The 19748-nt window shown below is 46.9% G+C and overlaps 1 protein-coding gene across 1 annotated transcript in view; it reads right to left on the bottom strand.

Moving 5' to 3' along the window:
* Window positions 1-362: 362 nt before the first annotated feature.
* The window catches only part of LOC148521467 (uncharacterized), a 61425-nt gene continuing 42039 nt past the window's right edge, over window positions 363-19748 (bottom strand). Inside the window, exon 4 of the mRNA XM_088475147.1 lies at window positions 363-1326. Coding sequence (XP_088331273.1) covers window positions 363-1326 — 964 coding nt within the window. The remainder of the gene's footprint in view (window positions 1327-19748) is intronic.

Genomic DNA, 19748 nt, shown 5'->3' with positions numbered 1-19748 from the left:
CGGGAATGGCGTCGTTGACAGAGCCCCCGCGTGGGTGAGACAGATGTTGGTTTAAACAGAATTTGCCGGGTACTTTCTTGGGCACTACCCCCAGGGGGGAAATGCACAAACCTGGCAGGGGTTCTGTATCAAAAGGACCGCACATACGTCCTAATTGAACCTCTGTATCCACTTTCTGCCGCACCACCAGCGGTAACTCCCTCGCCGACCTGAGATTTCTGCCAGCAATCACTTGAAAGGCAACGGAAATGGGCAAACGAAAACCTAAATTAAAACCCTCAAACAAAAACTCAGCATCATCCCGCAAAGGATAATGAGCCAACCACTTACTAAGTTCTTTCAAAATAATGGGTGTTGGCGCCCTATTTATTAGCCCCAGCGCTCTCTCGCTGCTCCGAATGGGAAGCACCAACCCCGCCCTTGCAATCCTTGGCTGGGTGTCCTCCCCCACAATTGTGACAGGAGTGACGAAAACGACAATTCGACCCTCTAGTGCATTTCCCATCATTGAAGGCAAAACATTTACCTTTTGCCGTGTACCCTGAGTCGCCCTTCCCTACTCCACTCTCTGATGGGTTTTTATTATGCTGGGTTACCTCTAGCCACACTTCCACGTCTTTTACCCCCAAAGGCATAACCAAATTTCCTTCCTGTTTACGACGGAATTTTTCATCGTAATCTCTCCAAACATAACTCCGAGAAGCCAAGAACATATCATGAACGAGATAAATGTATTTAAGCATGTTCATGTGCTCTCCAGGCCTAGTTTCAAGGTAACAAGCCGCAAACACTAAAACACCCCTCATCCAATGATGAATACTACGAAAAGCATTCTCCCCAATGCCACCTGTCTTCTTGGCCTTCTCACAATCCTGCCTCATGTCATCCGTGAGAGTAAACATGTCAATATATTTCCCCTTTCTTATCTTTTCCCGTATTCTCTTCCTTAAACCCCTCGTAATAGCCGTATTGGCGCAATGCACCATATCAGAATATGGTGGCACTTCAGCAGGCGCAGCTGTCTTCTCAGGACCCTTGCTCTTTGCCGCTTTCTTGACTATGCAGTGCGCAATCAATTTTGCTAATTTCCGCGGGCGTTTAGGGGACCCCGACGACTCGCTGCTTGTAGATGAATCAGACGAATAACTGTCATTGGAAATCTGTGCAGATGTATGCTCACCTGTTCCTGAAGGGCCTGGAAGCTCCGAATCCTCCGATATCACTCCTGCTGTCCCCGTAGCATTGCTCCCTGATGCCGCAACTTCGTCCCGAGACACGTTCCTCCTCCGTACCACCGCGTCTGATACCGCAACGGTTGCTGAAACACTAGGGAGAACATCAGGTGTGGCAAAAGACGTGTTAACATCCACGGAGGACACTGACTCAACAACTGGTGTTGGGGGAGGGGGAGGTGGGGTCGGAGGGATGGGAGGCGCTTGCGGTGCAGTAACCAAAAAATTCTGACTCGATGTGGAAATCGGGCTAAAATAAGGAGCGGAAACCACTGGTGATTGTGGAAAACTCTGGTGCAGAGTGCTTGGCGGGGGGTATGCTGGCAACTAGGATCCAGGTGAAGCATAAGCAGGGTGCCAGGAGCCATGTGGGCAAAGTGGCTGTTGCGATCCAAAAAGACTCGGCTGACCATAGGGAAGCTGACTAAAATTAGGGGCCGAGGGGGTGTAGGATGGGTAAGAAACTGTCATGGGGGGAAAAGCGGAATACTGGGGAAAAACATGGTGCACTCCTAGGGACCAAGTGGTTTGCACGGCATGTGGAGAGGAGACCACCGAGGGTAAGTGCGAACTGATCGCATGCGACCCTGACATCTGAAAAAACGCCTGCCGAGCCGTACTAACAGCCAGCACAGCCTGAAAAAAAGGGGCATTAACGGGCAAAGGCCCTCATTCAGAGCCGTACGCTCTGAGCAGAGCGCACGCTCTGAATGAGGGCCGCCCTCCATAAAAAAGGAGCGTCCTCCTGGACACTCGTATAGCTGTGGGTCACCACCCACAGGCTATACGAGCGTGCATTTTGATGGCCGCGATGGTCGTGACCATCGCGACCATCGAAACTGCGAGCCGGAGCCTGCGGTTGAGGTTTTCAACCACAAGCTCCGGAGTGATTTTGGCTCTATCAGAGCCAAAATCACTCCCACTGACATCACTAGTGATGTCAGTGGGCCGGCTTCTGACGGGAGGCATTCCCGTGGGAACGCCCCCATCAGGGAGGCACGCCCCCGGCACGCCCACCAAAGGGGGCGTGCTGTCAATCAACATCGACAGCATGTCCCCTTTGATCAGACACAACGAGCGAAGGACTTTCCTTCGCTCGTCGCGTCTGGCGCATGCGCACGATGGAGCTCCCTCCGTCGTGCGCATGCTCAGTGCAGAACATCGACCCACTTGCGAGCGGACAGCCGCTCGCGAGTGGGTCTGAATCAGGGTCAAAGTTAACAGCATAACCCACGAAATTATTAAGCGAGTTTAAAATAGTGGGCTGGTGTTGCAAACTATAACCTGCTGACCATGAGCTCGCAGTGCCCATGGCCTGCACACACGCAGCTGAACCAGCAGGTGGCACCCTATTCAAAAATCTAACAGGCTCACCCATCCCAGGAGCTGCAGAGCTCTCTCTCGCAGCCCCTAAAATGGCGCCCGCAGAGGTAGCCGCTGGCAAGGGCCCTGAGACCTCCGCAGAGAGGCCAGGGGTCCAGCTGCCACTTACCGCTTCATCATTTATCATTAGCACAGCCGGGGATTCCCTGTCCCCAGCATGCACCTTGTCACCTGACCCCCCCACCCGCCCCACCGTCCACCGCGCAGCCAGGGAGGACACCGGACCCACGATGGACACCAGGACCGCCGGGAGGTAAGCCCAGCAACTGCGCTACCGCTGTCGGGGATTCTAAATCCCCGACTCGCGGGGGGTCGTCACCTCCCTCCACTGGCGCGGGGGCACATGCTCGACTTGAGCGCGCGCCCGGGCCACCAAGCTCCACCGCCGCATGGACAGGCAGCGGGGGCCCGGAGGAGGGAAGATGGGGAGCCGCCTCACCTCCAGTTTGGGAAACGGGCTGAACCCCGGCGGGCTCCCCAGGTGCAGGAGGGCCCGCCAAAAGCACAGGCCGGTGATAGCCTGTGGCCGCGAGTGGGCCTCCGCTAAACGGAGGGGAGGGGGTGCTGAACGCTTGGGACGGGGCATCCTGACAGGGAAAGGGAGGGTAAAGGAAAACCCAATGAGGAATAAAAAAGAAAAAAGGGGTGGTGAAATAAAGCAGACAAAGAGGGGTCAAACGAGGTTTGGTGTAAAATGAACTAAAGAAATGCAAGATACAAAATGTAATAAACAAGAAGGTTAAGAAAAATGATAAGGGAAAATGAGGCTTAAACAGTAGAGGACAGAAAAGCTGGCACAACTCCTGAGGTAATACAAGGGCGATACAGGTTTGACTTATCTGGCTTCCAACTGAAAAAGAGGCAGAACCTTATTCAAATTCTGCCTTAAATAGTACAACCTCAATGTACACGCCCCTAACTACCTTAATTGGCTGACCCTAAATGATAACCAAATACCTCACAAACTAGGCTTTAGGCTACCCATCACAAATAATGTAGAACTCTTAAATAGTCTCCGGCTTAGGCATCCCTCGTCTAGTCATAGCATCAGAGAAGTGCACAGCTTAGTATATCACACCTAGAAACTCAGTAAATAGAGACCTACAAACAGGCAATATTCAAAAGCCAGAAGCATAACATGAAAAAAAAAATCCTGTTTTCTGTGGTTTATGTAAATCAATCAATACATACATGGCGTTATGGTTTTTTTTTTCTTTGGTTGATTTACTGCCTCTGTGTATGCAGGTTATTGTGCCTTTATGCTATGCCATTCAGCAGTCAGTTGTCAGTGATATTGCTTGTACTAGTTATTCATTAAGTCACCCATAGTTTTATTATTTTACACAACACTCTTAAGCTTTAACTTACCTAATAAATAAGACACAGACAACTGTATAGAATTGGTAAAAGAGGTCACAGCCAAATTTATTATATGAAATTAGAATTGTTAATTAGTCCTGGTGGCGAAAAAGCAGTGCTACCTCGGTCTACAGATCGTAATTAATTGATCGCTTTACCAAAATGGGGTGGAGTTTTCTCCACCCCCTGCGCAAGCTATCCTGGGTAGAACCACCTCCCCATAACTAGCATAGTGCTGACCCCTCCCTAGGATGAAGACCTGGTTCTCCCTTAAGGTAGTAACCGACTCGCCTTTCTCAAAGGGGGAATGCTAGCCAAGCTCTGCTGCGCTAAATTGAGCTGCCGAGGAGCACTGCTTTCCGCCTTCTGCGCCTCACCTGCTGGAACAAGAAACATAGCATATTCCAACGAGAAACACATTGGTACACACCAATTTTTTCAACTAATAACTATTGGTTCAAACCAATTTCTCACCATGAATAAATATTGGTACAAACCAATTCCTCAATGTGCCAGGTGGGTGGGAGGGATCTCAAAATGAAAAGAGGCAGTTGACTCCACCTCCAGCCTTAAAATACAAGTGCTAAACCCCGCCTCGACGGGGCAGCTAATAGGCTAACCAAATAATGATTGGCAACTGACCTCAACCAGTTATAAACTATCAACAAAACCAGCTCTAACTAGTACTGTACCAAATAAAAAACAGTGTGCTTATATCTTCTCAAGCTTATTCAAGCATTCGAATATTTTTAATCTGATACGGGCAACTTAGGCAAAGACAATGGGGCTGATTCAGCATTCAACAAAAAAATATATATAACAGGCACTAGTCAATAGAAAAATGTATTAAAATACATCAAAATAACAGGAAAAAAGAAAAAAGGAAAAAATTAATAAATAATAAAAAATAAATATTTTATATATTAATATGTGTATAAATAAATAAACAGGAAAAACAATTAATATAAACAGTAAAAAAATCATCATACGTAAGGCTAACACAATTAATACACACTATCCAATAGAATATACAGTATATATATATAGATAGCTAAAAATACACATCTGCCTAAGACTAAACAGTCATCCTACTTATACACTTGATTCTTAATGGTGTTTATTAACTATACAGATGGCAGCTTTGATTTTGAGAGTGTTGCAAGTGCAATGCTGAACGCAGATTCCTGATTATCGGGAATCAGCGCATGTGCAGGACCCATTTTGTGAATGTGCAGAATGGGCAGGGGCTGGCTGGCAACTTTTAGCCTGGGGGGCAAGTACATAGCAGTGGCCCATATGCAACGGCTCATCCTTAAATAGAGATTGCGAGATCTCACGCGCAAAACGACCGGCACAATTGAACAATGAGTGTCCTAATCAATTACTCAAATAGGAATGTTAGTTTCAATACATACACTTACATAAATAAAACATCATAAGAAGAAAATAAAAAGGTGGATATTTCTAAAAAAAAAAGAGACAATATAGGGCCCTTTTTGACAATGAATACCTTTAGCAATTACTGAAGAGGTTATGGTGTCCTTTTGGAATTCAACAAACAGCAGTAAGCTTAGCTTATCGCTGTTTATCACAGTACCGCTTGTGCCATCTATACATGGCAATAGTGATGCGTTCCCCATAACAGTCATTGAGGACCCAGCAACAGCCTTTTTCCGGCTTCAGCTAAGCCTTGCAGGCTTTTCTGTGCCCCTGGCAAGTGAAAGTATAATGCGCATGTGCAGACTGAGGGGCCTATTCATTAAACCTAAAAATTCTCTGGAGATAATTAGCTTTAGAACTCTCATGGAGTTCTAGCTAATTATAGGTGGAATTCATCTTTCCACCTCTCCATAAGTATCTATTCCGAAAAGCTGTCATTTTTGCGATGACAGCTTTTCGGGAAATAGATACTGTTCCCTGCCTACACTACCTTATCGCATCTGGAAACAGTGCTGCGCATGCGCTGTTACTTCTGTAAAACCAGCGCATGCGCAGCACTGCCTACAGATGTGCTAAGTTTGTGTACCCCCCCGACCCCCCCCACGACCCGACCCCTCCGCCCCCCGACCCCCTCCGCTCACCTCCCCCCCCCCTCGACTTACCTGTCCGCGCAGCAACCTCCGGCTCCGTCCTGCTGGTCTGTCATGTGGTTTCCCAGCAGACCACATGACAGATTAGAAAAAAAAAAAACTTTTTTTTTTGTCTAAACTTTCTTGTGCTCTGCTGGGGAGCACATATGTCCGACCAGCCTCCGGAGCCTGAGGACGGAGCAGAGCGCCGGAGGGACTCGTCGGGGGACCTGCACACGCGGATACAGGTAAGTTTCACCTGCTATTCACCACCTCACAGTGGCGAATAGTAACTGCATCAAATTCCGAAAATTTATAATTTTCGGAATTTGATGAATACCACAATTTCCACATCCCCATACTAATGTATGGGGAGTGTGGAAATTAACGCAGGGGAACTTAGCAAGGAGATATCTGTGATATCTCCTGTGCTAAGTGGCTACATGAATACCAAAATAACGTTTTTTAAGGAAAATGTCCTTAAAAACGTTATTTTAGTGTTGATGCCTAGGCCCCTGACTGTCACACATAACACAACTGACTGACCGTCACTGTCACCCCAAGTATGAGTGTGTGGGGAGGACAGCAGTCTACAGTCCAAGTGTGTGTGTGGGGGGCTTGAGGGCAGTAGTCTGTAGTCCAGGTGTGTGTGTGTGTGTGCGTGTTGGGGGGGTGGGGTGGAGGACAGCAGTCTGCAATCCAGGTGTGTGTGAGAGCTGGAGGGCAGCAGTCTGCATTGTGTGTGTGTGTGTGTGTGTGGGGGAGAGGGGATGGAGGGCAGCAGTCTATAGTCCACGTGTGTAGGGGCTGAAGGGTAGCAGTCTGCAGTCCAGGTGTGTGTGTGTGTGTGAGAGGGGTGGGGCTGGAGGGTAGCAGTTTGAAGTCCAGGTGTGTGTGTGGTGGGGGATGTCTGTAGTATAGATGTGTGTGTGTGAGGGGGGGCTGGAGGACAGTTTTCTGCAATCCAGGGGTGTGCAGGGGGGTGGGGGGATGGGGGGTTAGTAGTCTGTAGCCCAAGTGTAGGGAAGGGGTAGGAGAGGGCTTTGTGTGTGTGGGGTAGCTGTCTGCAGTCCAAGTGTGTGGACCTGCTAGGCAGCAGGAAGCAGCCCTAATGGGGGTGGGTCTGTTGAGGGAGCAGGGTCTGTTGAGGGGGCAGGGTACTCCCTCCTCTTAGGGCCTGAAGGGACTTTTGCAAGCCAATGAGGAAAGCAGTGTCGGCAACATAAATCTTTTTGAATTATACACTCTTTTTTGGGCCCCCCAACCTATATGGTGGTTTCTCAGGGAACTTCTGGAGAATTTGAGCCTCACTGGGCAGCGTCTTCATCCGGTATTCACTATTCATGTAGGAGATCAAATTGTCTGGAAGATGCCTATTTACATATAAATATAACCAATATCATCATCATAACCAGATAATATATAGTAACAAAAGTTTTTGTGCAGGGCAGAATGTGAATTTACCTGATCAAACAATTTCTGTGTCTATCCAGGCCCCCCTGTGTTACTTCAGACCCCCCTACGTCTCCATCCCCAGGCCCCCTGTGGTTCTCCAGTCTCCCTGTTGTTCTTCAGTCTCCCTGTGTCTCTTCATCTCCAGGCCTCCATGTCTCTCCATCTCCAGGCCCCTTTGTCTCTCTTCAGGACCCCTGTATCTCTCCATCCCCAGGACCCCCTGCATCTCTCCATCCCCAGAACCCCCTGCGTCTCTCTAGGCCCCGTGTCTCTCCATCCCCAGCCCCAGTGTCTCAGACTCACTCTCCCATCCCCAGTGTGCATCTCTCAGCTTGATACCCCCAGACCCAGTGTGTATCTCTCATCAGCCCCTCTCCCCCAGACGCTGCTGGTACCATGTATGATATGGGTAAAACCGAGCACGGGCTTATTTTATTTTTTTTTGTTTCAAAATTTTGCCTTGTGCTATCATGGCAGCTTTCAATTAAGGCTATAAAAGGCCTAGTTGGGTGTGGCTCACAGCCAGCCCCTGTATAGATGTGTCCCTCTGTATCTGGGAGGTGAGTACATTTGGCTGCAATGTAATGGTGTGCTGGGCATATATGCTAGAGTAGGGACCTGCAAAAAATAAGGACCCCTTGACGCTGGGCTACAGGCTTATATGCTTTGATCAAATAATGACAAAATCCCCTGGTGTTATTTGCTGCACACACATAGATTTGCAGTTTATTATTGTTAGCGACGATAGCAAAAGTTTTTCTGTTTTGTAGACACCTAGGCTGAGTAACAGTATTACTTCCAGCTCCATTACAGATGCACAGACCGATAGGGGCTATTAATTACCACTAGGGGTGAACTAGGGCTGAAATCCGAACCCCCCCGAGCCCCCCGGATCCGAGGCCGATCCGAGTTAGGCTTGACTTTTCCCACCTGACTCGGATCTGAAATCGAGGCAAAACATCATCATCCCACCTTCCGGGTCTCGCGGGTTTTGGATTCTATATAAGGTACCCGCGTCTGCGCCATTTTCTCACTCGGCTGTGGACAGTGAAGAGGGAGGGTGGGAGTTAGGGCTGGCTGGGCTGTGTAGTGTAGTGTAGTACAGCGTAGTGTTGTGCTGTGCTGTGCTGTGCTGTGCTGCTGTTGTCCATAGGGGCTGTGCACACTCCTCCAAAGTCCATAGGGGCTGGCTGGACTGTGTTGTGCAGTCAGTTGTCCATAGGGGCTGTGTCCACTCCAAAGTCCTGTGCAGTGTCCCAGTCCTAAAGGGCTGCTGTAGTGTTGTCCAGGGGGTGCTCTGTCCATCAGGGGTGCTCCCTCCAAGTGCAAAAAAAAATAATATTTTTTCTGTGTTTGTGAATTGTGTGCACAGTAGCCGCACGTGCATCAACAAAGTAGTGCCAAGCGTGCGCCTGTGTCATAAGTAAAGGGCCAGCTGGCTTGACCATTAAAGGGTGCTGTAACCTCCAAAGTGCACTCCAAACAAAATAAAAAATATTTTCTGTGTTTGTGAATTGTGTGCACTGTGGCTGCACGTGCATCAACAAAGGAGCAGCGCCAAGCGTGCGCCTGTGTCCCATTAGTAAAGGGCCGGCTGGCTTGTCCATTAAAGGGTGCTGTAACCCCCAAAGTACACTCCAAACAAAAAAATATATATTTTCTGTGTTTGTGAATTGTGTGCACTGTAGCCGCACGTGCATCAACAAAGTAGTGCCAAGCGTCCGCCTGTGTCATAAGTAAAGGGCCAGCTGGCTTGACCGTTAAAGGGTGCTGTAACCCCCAAAGTGCACTCCAAACAAAATAAAAAATATTTTCTGTGTTTGTGAATTGTGTGCACTGTGGCTGCACGTGCATCAACAAAGGAGCAGCGCTAAGCGTGCGCCTGTGTCCCATTAGTAAAGGGCCGGCTGGCTTGTCCGTTAAAGGGTGCTGTAACCCCCAAAGTGCACTCCAAACAAAATAAAAAATATTTTCTGTGTTTGTGAATTTTGTGCACTGTGGCTGCACGTGCATCAACAAAGGAGCAGCGCCAAGCGTGCGCCTGTGTCCCATAAGTAAAGGGCCAGCTGGCTTGTCCGTTAAAGGGTGCTGTAACCCCCAAAGTACACTCCAAACAAAAAAAATATATATTTTCTGTGTTTGTGAATTGTGTGCACTGTAGCCGCACATGCATCAACAGAGTAGTGCCAAGCGTGCGCCTGTGTCATAAGTAAAGGGCCTTCTGGCTTGACCATTAAAGGGTGCTGTAACCCCCAAAGTGCACTCCAAACAAAATAAAAAAATATTTTCTGTGTTTGTGAATTGTGTGCACTGTGGCTGCACGTGCATCAACAAAGGAGCAGCACCAAGCGTGCGGCTGTGTCCCATTAGTAAAGGGCTGGCTGGCTTGTCCGTTAAAGGGTGCTGTAACCCCCAAAGTGCACTCCAAACAAAATAAAAAAATATTTTCTGTGTTTGTGAATTGTGTGCACTGTGGCTGCACGTGCATCAACAAAGGAGCAGCGCCAAGCGTGCGCCTGTGTCCCATAAGTAAAGAGCCGGCTGGCTCATTTCTTAAAGGGTGGTGTAACCCACAAAGTGCACTACTCTCCAGCAAAAATAAAAAAATATTTTCTGTGTTTGTGTGCGCCTTAGCCGCACGTACATATCAAATCAATATAACATAAATGGAGGACCAAACTTTCTCCGATAAAAATAAAATAGGGAAAGATCAAGAACCACTTCCTCCTAGTGCTGAAGCTGCTGCCATTAGTCATGACATAGACAATAACATGCCATCAACGTCGACTGCCAAGGCTGATGCCCAATGTCATAGTAGAGGGCACATACAATCCCAAATGACAAAGTTCAGGAAAATGACCTTAAAAAAAACATTTAAATCATCTGAAGAGAAACGTAAACTTGCCAATATGCCATTTATGACACGGAGTGGCAAGGAACGGCTAAGGTCTTTCCCTATGTTCATGACTAGTGGTTCTGCTTCACATGACGATGGAAGCCCTCCTCCCACTAAAATAATCAAACGAGTTAAGCTGGCAAAAGCACAGCGAAGAACTATGCGTTCTAAGAAGATATCACAAATCCCCAAGGAGAGTCCAAGTGTGGTGGCGGTTGCGATGCCTGACCTTCCCAGCACTGGACGGGAAGATTTAACTCTTTCCACCATTTGCACGCCCCCTGCAAGTGCTGAAAGGAGCACCCACAGTCCACTTGCTGATATGCAAATTGAAGATGTCACTGTTGAAGTACAACAGGATGAGGATACTGGTGTAGCTGGCACTGAGGAGGAAGTTGGCGAGGAGGATTCTGATGGTGATGTGGTTTGCTTAAATCAGGCTTCGGGGGAGACAGTTGTTGTCCGTGGGATGAAAAAGCCCATCACGGTCATGCCTGGGCAGAAGACCAAACATTCCACCTCTTTGGTCTGGCAATATTTCTATCCAAATCCGGACAACAACTGTCTTGCCATATGTACCATATGTAAAGGTGAAATAAGTAGGGGTAGGGATGTTAACCACCTAGGAACATCTTCCCTTATACGGCACCTGCAGCGCATTCATAAAAAGTTACTGTCAAGTTCAGAAACTTTGGCTAAGACCATAAGCAGTCCAGGGACACCTAAATCCCGTTGTCCTGTTGTATCCAAGCGCCTGCAAACCACACCGTCAACTCCCTCCTCGTCAATTTCCTCCTTAGTCAGGATCGGAAGTAGTCCTGCAGGCCATGTCTCTGGCATGATTGACTCTCCGATCCGGGATTCCTCCGGAGGATCCTGCATTGCTACGCCTACTGTTGCCGCTGCTGCTGTTGCTGCTGCTGGGAGTCGTTCATCATCCCAGAGAGGAAGTAGGAACACCACTACTTTTACTAAACAATTGACATTCCAACAGTCCTAAGCGAGGAGGATGAAGTACGACAGCAGTGATCCTGAAGCAAAACGTATAACTGAGGCCTTGACTGCTATGTTGGTGTTAGATGTGCGTCCGGTATCCGCCATTAGTGCAGTGGGATTTAGACAATTGATGGAGGTAGTGTGTCCCCGGTTCCAAATCCCATCTAGATTCCACTTCACTAGGCAGGCGATACCGAGACTGTACAGAAACGTCAGAAAAAGTGTCCTCAGTGTACTGAAAAATGCGGTTTGTACCCAATGTCCACTTATCCACGGACATGTGGACAAGTGGAACAGGGCAGACTAAGGACTATATGACTGTGACAGCCCACTGGGTAGATGTATCACCTTACGCAGCAACAACAGCGGCGTCACCAGTAGCAGCATCTCAGAAATGCCAGCTCATTCCAAGGCAGGCTACGCTGTGTATCACCGGTTTCAGTAAAAGGCACACAGCCGACAACCTCTTAGAGAAACTGAGGGAAATCATCGCCCAGTGGCTTACCCCACTTAGACTCTCCTGGGGATTTGTGATATCTGACAACGCCACCAATATTGTGCGGGCATTACATCTGGTGGTGCAGAATTTTCTGAAAAGCGACAGGGGCGTGCAGGAGACGCTTTGGGTGGCCCGAAAAATTTGTGGCCACTTTCGCCATTCAGCGACTGCGTGCTGAAGACTGGAGCGCCAGCAAACACTCTTGAACCTGCCCCGCCATCACCTGAAGCAAGAGGAACTCAACCCTCTATATGCTTCAGAGGATGGAGGAGCAGCAAAAGGCCATTCAAGCCTATACATCCACCTATGACATAGGCAAAGGAGGGGGTATGCACCTGACTGAAGCGCAGTGGAGAATGATTTCCGTGTTGTGCAAGGTTCTCCAACCCTTCGAACTTGCCACACGTGAAGTCAGTTCAGACACTGCCAGCTTGAGTCAGGTCATTCCCCTCATCAGGCTTTTGCAGAAGCAGCTGGAGAAAGTGAAGGAGGAGCTAAGATGGAGCGATTCCGCTCGGCTGTGGGACTTGTGGATGAAGCCCTTCATTCGCTTTGCCAGGATTCCAGGGTGGTCAATCTGTTGAAATCAGACCACTACATTTTGGCCACCGTGCTCGATCCTAGGTTTAAAGCCTATGTGGTGTCTCTCTTTCCGGCCGACACAAGCCTGCAAATGTACAAAAACCTGCTGGTGAAAACACTGTCAGCTGAAGCGGAACGTGACACATCAACAGCTCCTTCTTCATTTTCTCCCGCAATTGGGGCTGCCAGGAAAAAACTTAGGTATCCTAAGCAACCCGCTGGTGGTGATGCAGGGCAGGCAGGACCAAGTTTGAACATCTGGTCTGGACTGAAGGATCTGGCAACAATTTCTGACATGTGTACTGTCACTGCATATGATACTGTCACCATTGACAGAATGGTGGAGGATTACATTGGTGACAGCATCCAAGTAGGGATGTCAGACAGTCCGTACCTGTACTGGCAGGAAAAAGAGGCAATTTGGAGGCCCCTGTACAAACTGGCTCTATTTTTCCTGAGTTGCCCCCCCTCCAGTGTGTACTCCGAAAGAGTGTTTAGTGCAGCCCGGAACCTTGTCAGCGAAAGGCGTAGGAGGCTGCTTCCACAAAATGTGGAGAAGATGATGTTCATGAAAATGAATTAACAACTCTTCCAGGGAGTCCAGCCTCCAGAACGTACAGAGGGACCTGTGGTGGTGGATTCCAACGGGGACGAGTTAATAGTCTGTGAGGATGAGGATGTACACAACACTGAAGAGGGTGAGGAATCGGTGGATGAGGACATCTTGAGTCCGTAGAGCCAGTTTGTGCAGGGACAGATTAATTGCCAACTTGTTTTGTGGGGGCCCAAACGAACCAATCATTTCAGCCACAGTCGTGTGGCAGACCCTGGCACTAAAATGATTGGTTTGCTAAAGTGTGCATGTCCTGTTTATACAACATAAGGGTGGGTGGGAGGGCCCAAGGACAATTCCATCTTGCACCTCTTTTTTTTCTTTGCATTATGTACTGTTTGGGGCCTAGTTTTTCAAACTGCCATCCTGTCTGCCACTGCAGTGCCACTCCTAGATGGGCCACGTGTTTGTGCCGCCCACTCGTGTCGCTTAGCATAGCCTTTTGGACATAAAAACACTATTGTGAGGTGTGAGGTGTTCAGAATAGACTGGAAATGAGTGGAAATTAAGGTTATTGAGGTTAATAATAGCATAGGAGCAGAAAAACCAACACAATCTGTGATTTTAGCTGTTTTTATTCTTTAAAAAAAAAAAATACAGATCCAAAACACAAAACCCAGAACCCAAAACACGGAAGGGTGGTTTTGGTAAAACCAATCCAGATCCAAAACACAAAGAAAGATCCAGATCCAAAACCAAAACACAAAACACGAAAAGTGGCCGGTGCACATTTACCACATTTACTTCGCAATTGCCCCATCCTTGCATATCCTGCAATTTCATTGACACTCTCGGTCTGAACTTACCGTGCCTGAGAACGCCCCCATTACAGCCCAGTCACACCCCTTCATTCGCAAGGGAAATACATTCGGTTTGCTTACGACTCTGAACATATGTAAGATACGTTCCACAAACAGACTTTGTTCAACTTTGAAGCAGCTCCATTAAGTCATTAATGAATTCTAGAATTAATGTAGAATTCTTAGAATATACACAGTGGGAACTCCTATTGGTAATCCCGAATGTAATTGGTAATTCCTGAATTCCGAGAAATGTGCACCTTATTAAGTAATAAAGCCCTGATTCAGAGATGGACGCTGTGCCGATATTTACTCAGCAATGTTTTGCTACTGCACATGTGCAAAAAGTTTAGAAAACCCTTACTGCGCACTCACAAACCAATATGAGCTGTGCCATTCACAATTGCATACAGAATTGCTAACACTTGGGAAGGGATTTGCGATCCCTGGGCATTTCAGGGTGGAGACTAGGAGGTGATCTAAAGTGATTGCAAAAAGTGGCTGTTTAGTGGGTGTGTTGTGGGAGTGTCACAGGTGTGTCTGGGAATGCTATCGCATTCCCAATTGCCAGGGCTGGCTCCAGGTCTACTAGCACCCTCTGCTGTCGATTTTGGAGTGCTCCTCCCCATGGTGGCCATCTTTTCCTGGCCTGCCATAATCACCAGCATTGCCATTTTTATCATGAGCACCAAAAATTAAAAAAAAAGAAACAACAGAATAACCACATATCCTACTGCAATGAGGTTTAACTTAACATATTATGTCTTTCATGGGCCAGAACATGGCAGTATGATCATGGCTTACATAAAACAAAAGTTTACAATAACCATTAAGTTTCCAATAATACATTATTAATACATGTAGTCTACTATATAAAAGCAAAAATTTGTCCTTCTGTCTTTCTATACAAATCCAGTTTACAAGCCACGATCGTGAAATTTTACATACGAGCGTATTAAAACACGGCGGAGGCAACTAAAAAAATGAAATCGAAATTAATTACTGTTAATTTTTAATTAATGAAAAACCACAATTTTTCCATAGCATTCGCCCTCTACAGGTTAGGTATGGAATTACAAAAGGATTTAGCTTATCTACTATTTTTTTTTTCTATCTTCTCTACTATATCAAAGCGAAAATTTGTCCTTCTGTACTTCTGTCTTTCTATACAAATCCACAGTTTACAAGCCAAGATCGTGAAATCTTACATACGAGCGTATCAAAACACGCCCGAGGCAACTAAAACAATTTGAAATTAATTACTGTTCATTTTTTAATAATTAAAAAACACAATTTTGGCTGTACGCTCATTGTGGGGCCTCACAGCATATGGGTAGGGCCTCAGAGCAAGGGTTTTGTGTTGTCATATTTTGTCATGATCTTAATGTTTATTATCGAAGAGAGCTTTAGCAGGCTTTCCCAGCATTCTCAGCTGTCTGGCTATACCAAATTACGAAACAACATTGACTTCTTTCTTCAAACTGTGTCAAAATGATGACTTTGCAAGGACCCTGCTGTACTGTGAGCTGCCAGAATATTACACATGGAATGCTTCTGGAAAAGTTTTTATGCGCAGAAAACAGGGAGTCGCTTTAGATGGTCATCCTGGTATCAGAGCAACAGAAGCTCTTGGCAGCTTTTACACTGTACATCCGACACACTTTGAATGCTTCTATCTCCGAAGTTTGCTTTACACCGTTACAGGTCCTACTTCCTTCGAAGACCTTAGGACTGTTGATGAGGAAGTTTGTAACACTTTTGGTGAGGCCTGCCTAAGGACAGGTTTGTTGGAGGATGATGTGTAAACAAACATTCTTAAAATCCTGGGCAACGCCGGGTACTCCAGCTAGTTTTCAATAATACAACAATATAAAACAATGAATAACTTAATAGTATTCAGTTAGCAGTATGGGATGTAGTCAGGAAGCCGACGGTCTAAATGCCGACCGCTGGCTTCCCGACTGTCTAATCCCGGCAAGGTACTAATGACAGGCTTCGAAATCCCGACGCCCGTCATTAGACCTATGCCGGGAGCCCAATGCCCGGTATACCAAAACGAAGATAAGCCAGGTGTCAGGCACGGACAGCCACAGGGGGGAAGGGTTAGGTTTTAGGGCTCCTGGGGAGATTTAGGGTTAGGCACCCCTCTAGGATGTTTTAGTTTAGGTTAAGGTTAGGCACCCCCCCGGGAGACTTAGGTTTAGGCTGTGGGGAAGGGGGGGTTAGGTTTAGGCACTTAGAGGGGGGTTAGGGGTTAGGCACTAGGGGGGAGGTTAGGGTTAGGCACCCCAAAGGGAGGGTTACGGTAGGGAGTAGGGTTAGCAGTACTTACCTTAATTACCGATGGGGATCTTCACCCCTGATGGGCTTCCACTGTCGGGATTTGAACCGCCAGCCATGCGGCTGGCAGTAATACCTACTGCACCCAGCAGTATAACAGGGTTGTGTATGGGAGACCGGCAGTTGGTATTCCGGCTGTCAAATGACCAACAGCAGCATCCCGATGTTCAGAATCACAACAGGGGCTGAGTAAGTTTTCTAACCCTCCCCCCTTCATCTCCAAACTCTAACACTCCCATCCGGCATCCTAACCCTCACCCTAACCCTAACACTCCCCATTAGTGCCTAAACCAAACCCTCCCTCCCTAGTGCCTAACCCTAACCCTCCCCTGGTGGTTGATAAAGTCCATATTATGAGAAGTTATTATTTCTTGTAACCACCTTATTCTCTCACATGTGTTTCACACACTGCTGCCTATGGCCTTATAGTGGTTTTATATGTTTTTCACTTGGGACTTGGAACTACCTATTCCTCCCTCAAGCGTTAACCAGAAGTGATACTTGAATTCATAATCTCACCAGATACACGCTTTGTGAAGATAGCCTTATCATACAGAATCCGCAAAGGCTGATCTAATCACATACATTGATACGATGGTTACAAGATTAAGATAGTCCTTTTAATAAACAGAAAAAAATATATTATTTAAATTATGTTCAGTCAAGAATTAGATAATAATAAACATTTTACTTATACTTAACAATTCGTGAACAGAAAATAAGTTATGTACACATACAAGATAATACAAAGAAAACATTTGTAGTTACATGCAGCAACAGGTCATCCTAGAGCTTCAATTCCCAGTCCTCTCTAACAGCCTTTAGTCACAATATTTATACTTGTCTTCATCTCTTAATTTATATAAACATGACGCTACTTTTAAATATTAATTATAGTGGAATATCCAGAACTTGATTGGATGCATCCTCCATCTTGGCGGCCTTGGCTTCACCTAGCGATCATCATTGGTCAGTAATTACATGGGATGCTACTTATCCAAGGTCACTTGAATATATGGATGCTATGTATAAGTCAACGTCATCTTCACACGTGTATTCCTTATCTGAAACATATGTCAGAACAAACACTATGGGCCCAATTGAGACCCGCTTGATAGGCTGCATTCGCACGCAGCCTGCCGATGGTTGCAATCTGCCCATGTGTATGCATCACAGTGCGCGTGTGCGAACTAGTCCATGCAATCGGGAAGCGTTCGCTCGCTATGCATAGTCACCTCACTAGAATGAGAAGCCGTTTGTGGGTGGTGACAGGGGATGGTCGGTGGAAACGGGGGAGTGGTGGTGCGAACGCAGGCGTGCCTAAGAGTCTTAACGCCATTTCAGAGGCGTGCATAATTAAAACGCAGCGTTTAGTACACGTCACATGGTTATTTTACACGCTGAAGCACTCGCAGTGCTTGCGGTAGGAATGGTCAACCACAAGTGCTGTTTTCGCTTCCAATGGTACTCGATGTTACCGATGGTTGAATACACATCCTGGAGATAACGTGCATAAGTGGGCATGCTAATGCCTTGCCATGCGAACAAGTATTTACATAGTTTCGCTGCGTGGGAACGCATCTAGCATGCGGGTCTAAATCGAGCCCTATGTATGTAGCGAGTGCACGGAGGCCATTATAGGATTCGCTATTATATTTTATTTGTTAGTTATTGCAAATAGAACTTTTCTACATTGATATTAGTTATTACAAATAGAACTTTCTGCATCACTATTCTGCATTGAATTTATAAATATGTTATAACTAGATTTATTATATCTTTAGAACAAACTTATCTCCAACATAATATTCCAATGCTGGAATCTCGACGCCCGGCATAATGCAGACGCCACAATGCCAAACATATAAGGATACCGACGTCCGGCATACCAACTGCGCGGCATCCCAAACATAAGGTTGCGGGTAAATATTTCACTTAGCCTGGGTATGGAGGGTGTTAGGTTTAGGAACCTCCCCGGGTGGGTTAGGGTTAGGCACCCCCCAGGAAGGGTTAGGGTTAGGCTGCGGGGTGGCAGGGTTAGGGCTAGGCACCATCAGAGGGAGTTTAGGGTTAGGCACCATCAAAGGAGGGTTAGGGTTAGAGGGGGAGAGAGGGGGGTTAGGGTACTTACTTGACTCTGTAACGATTCTGCACAATCGAGATGCTGGCGTCAGTATTTCAACCACCGGCATCTGATACTCAGCGATTTTATACTCAACCTGTTTTTTATATATCACAGTTTCATAATGGGGGTAAGGTGAAATCAGGGAGATTGCTAGACTCTTCAGGGAGTCAGGGAGCATGTTGCTATTTCAGGGAATTTCCCTGACAATCAGGGAGAGTTGGAAAGAGTGGGGTAACCACTTGTCTATCAAGGTGTTTTTACAGCAATTGCAGTGCCTTGGAATGGTCAAGGAACAGGTCCATGTGGTCATCATTTGAATGGCTTTGAATCAAGAGTTAATGTAAGTATGCTGCAGTAGGTGCAAAGTGTACTGCTATTCGTGCTTAGTATTATCTCCTCATCTGATAGGAGACAGCCATAATACTGACAAGTGAGGATACCAGTGGACGACTAACCCGCAACCCTTCCTGTGAGTAAAGTCAGGTTGTGGCTGTGTCACCTACCTGCTCTGGTAGCTTTCTCTGTGCTGAGTTCTTCTGTGAGTTTGGGCAGCCAATGTTGTAAATAGCTACTTCCCTGAGTACTCTTTTATATACTAACTAAGGATGGGTACACACTTAGTGACCTGCCAAAGCGACGCCTGATGGTGCCGAAGAACGATACATATGGTTGTCGGTACATACTGTCTGATCCGGTGAATGACCAATATAACGATATATCATTTACCTGCACCACTGACTTTGCCGGCGTTGACATCTGGGTCGCTCCATTTGCTGTGCATGCAGGCAGATGGAACAACCCTGATGAATGACCCATGGGCGCACACATAGTGAGTACATACTAGATTATGTGCCCGATATGTCGTCCTAATCCACGCACATCGGATTACATATAGTCCAGTGTGTACCCAGCTTAAGTTTTTCTGCCGCACTCTGCATGTAGTGACTGTCTGCGCGGCCACAGTATGCACAATGATGCCTGCTAACATTGAAACCTTCACTGTCAGAGTGAGTAGCGATGCAAGTGGTGGTAGTGCCAGGGGCGAGTTAATTGAATTGAACCCATAGTTTTAATTCCTGTTTCCCTGTAAAGAAGAAGAATGGTGCTTATGTCTGCCATCTGTATGGTGCTGAGTGGCATGAGTACAGTCTGCCACAGTGTAGCATAACATTGGAGGATAATGAAGACATGGTACAATGGGATTTTGTCAGTGGCATCTTTTGGACAATATTTATTGACAAGACCAAACATGTAACACAGTAGGGAAACCACAGGTCATAAAGTACACCCGAAACAGGGTTTGGCAGCACTTGCTAGATGCAGTACTGTACAAGGAGACTGCATGTAGTGACTGCCTGTGCGGCCAGAGTATTCACAATGATGCCTGCTCACATTGAAA

The sequence above is a fragment of the Taudactylus pleione genome, unplaced genomic scaffold (genome assembly GCF_031769625.1).
Source record: "Taudactylus pleione unplaced genomic scaffold, aTauple2 ptg000162l, whole genome shotgun sequence".
NCBI classification, from domain to species: Eukaryota; Metazoa; Chordata; class Amphibia; order Anura; family Myobatrachidae; genus Taudactylus; species Taudactylus pleione.
Note: the sequence above shows the minus strand (reverse complement) of the source record. Positions and strands in the feature narration are given on the sequence as shown.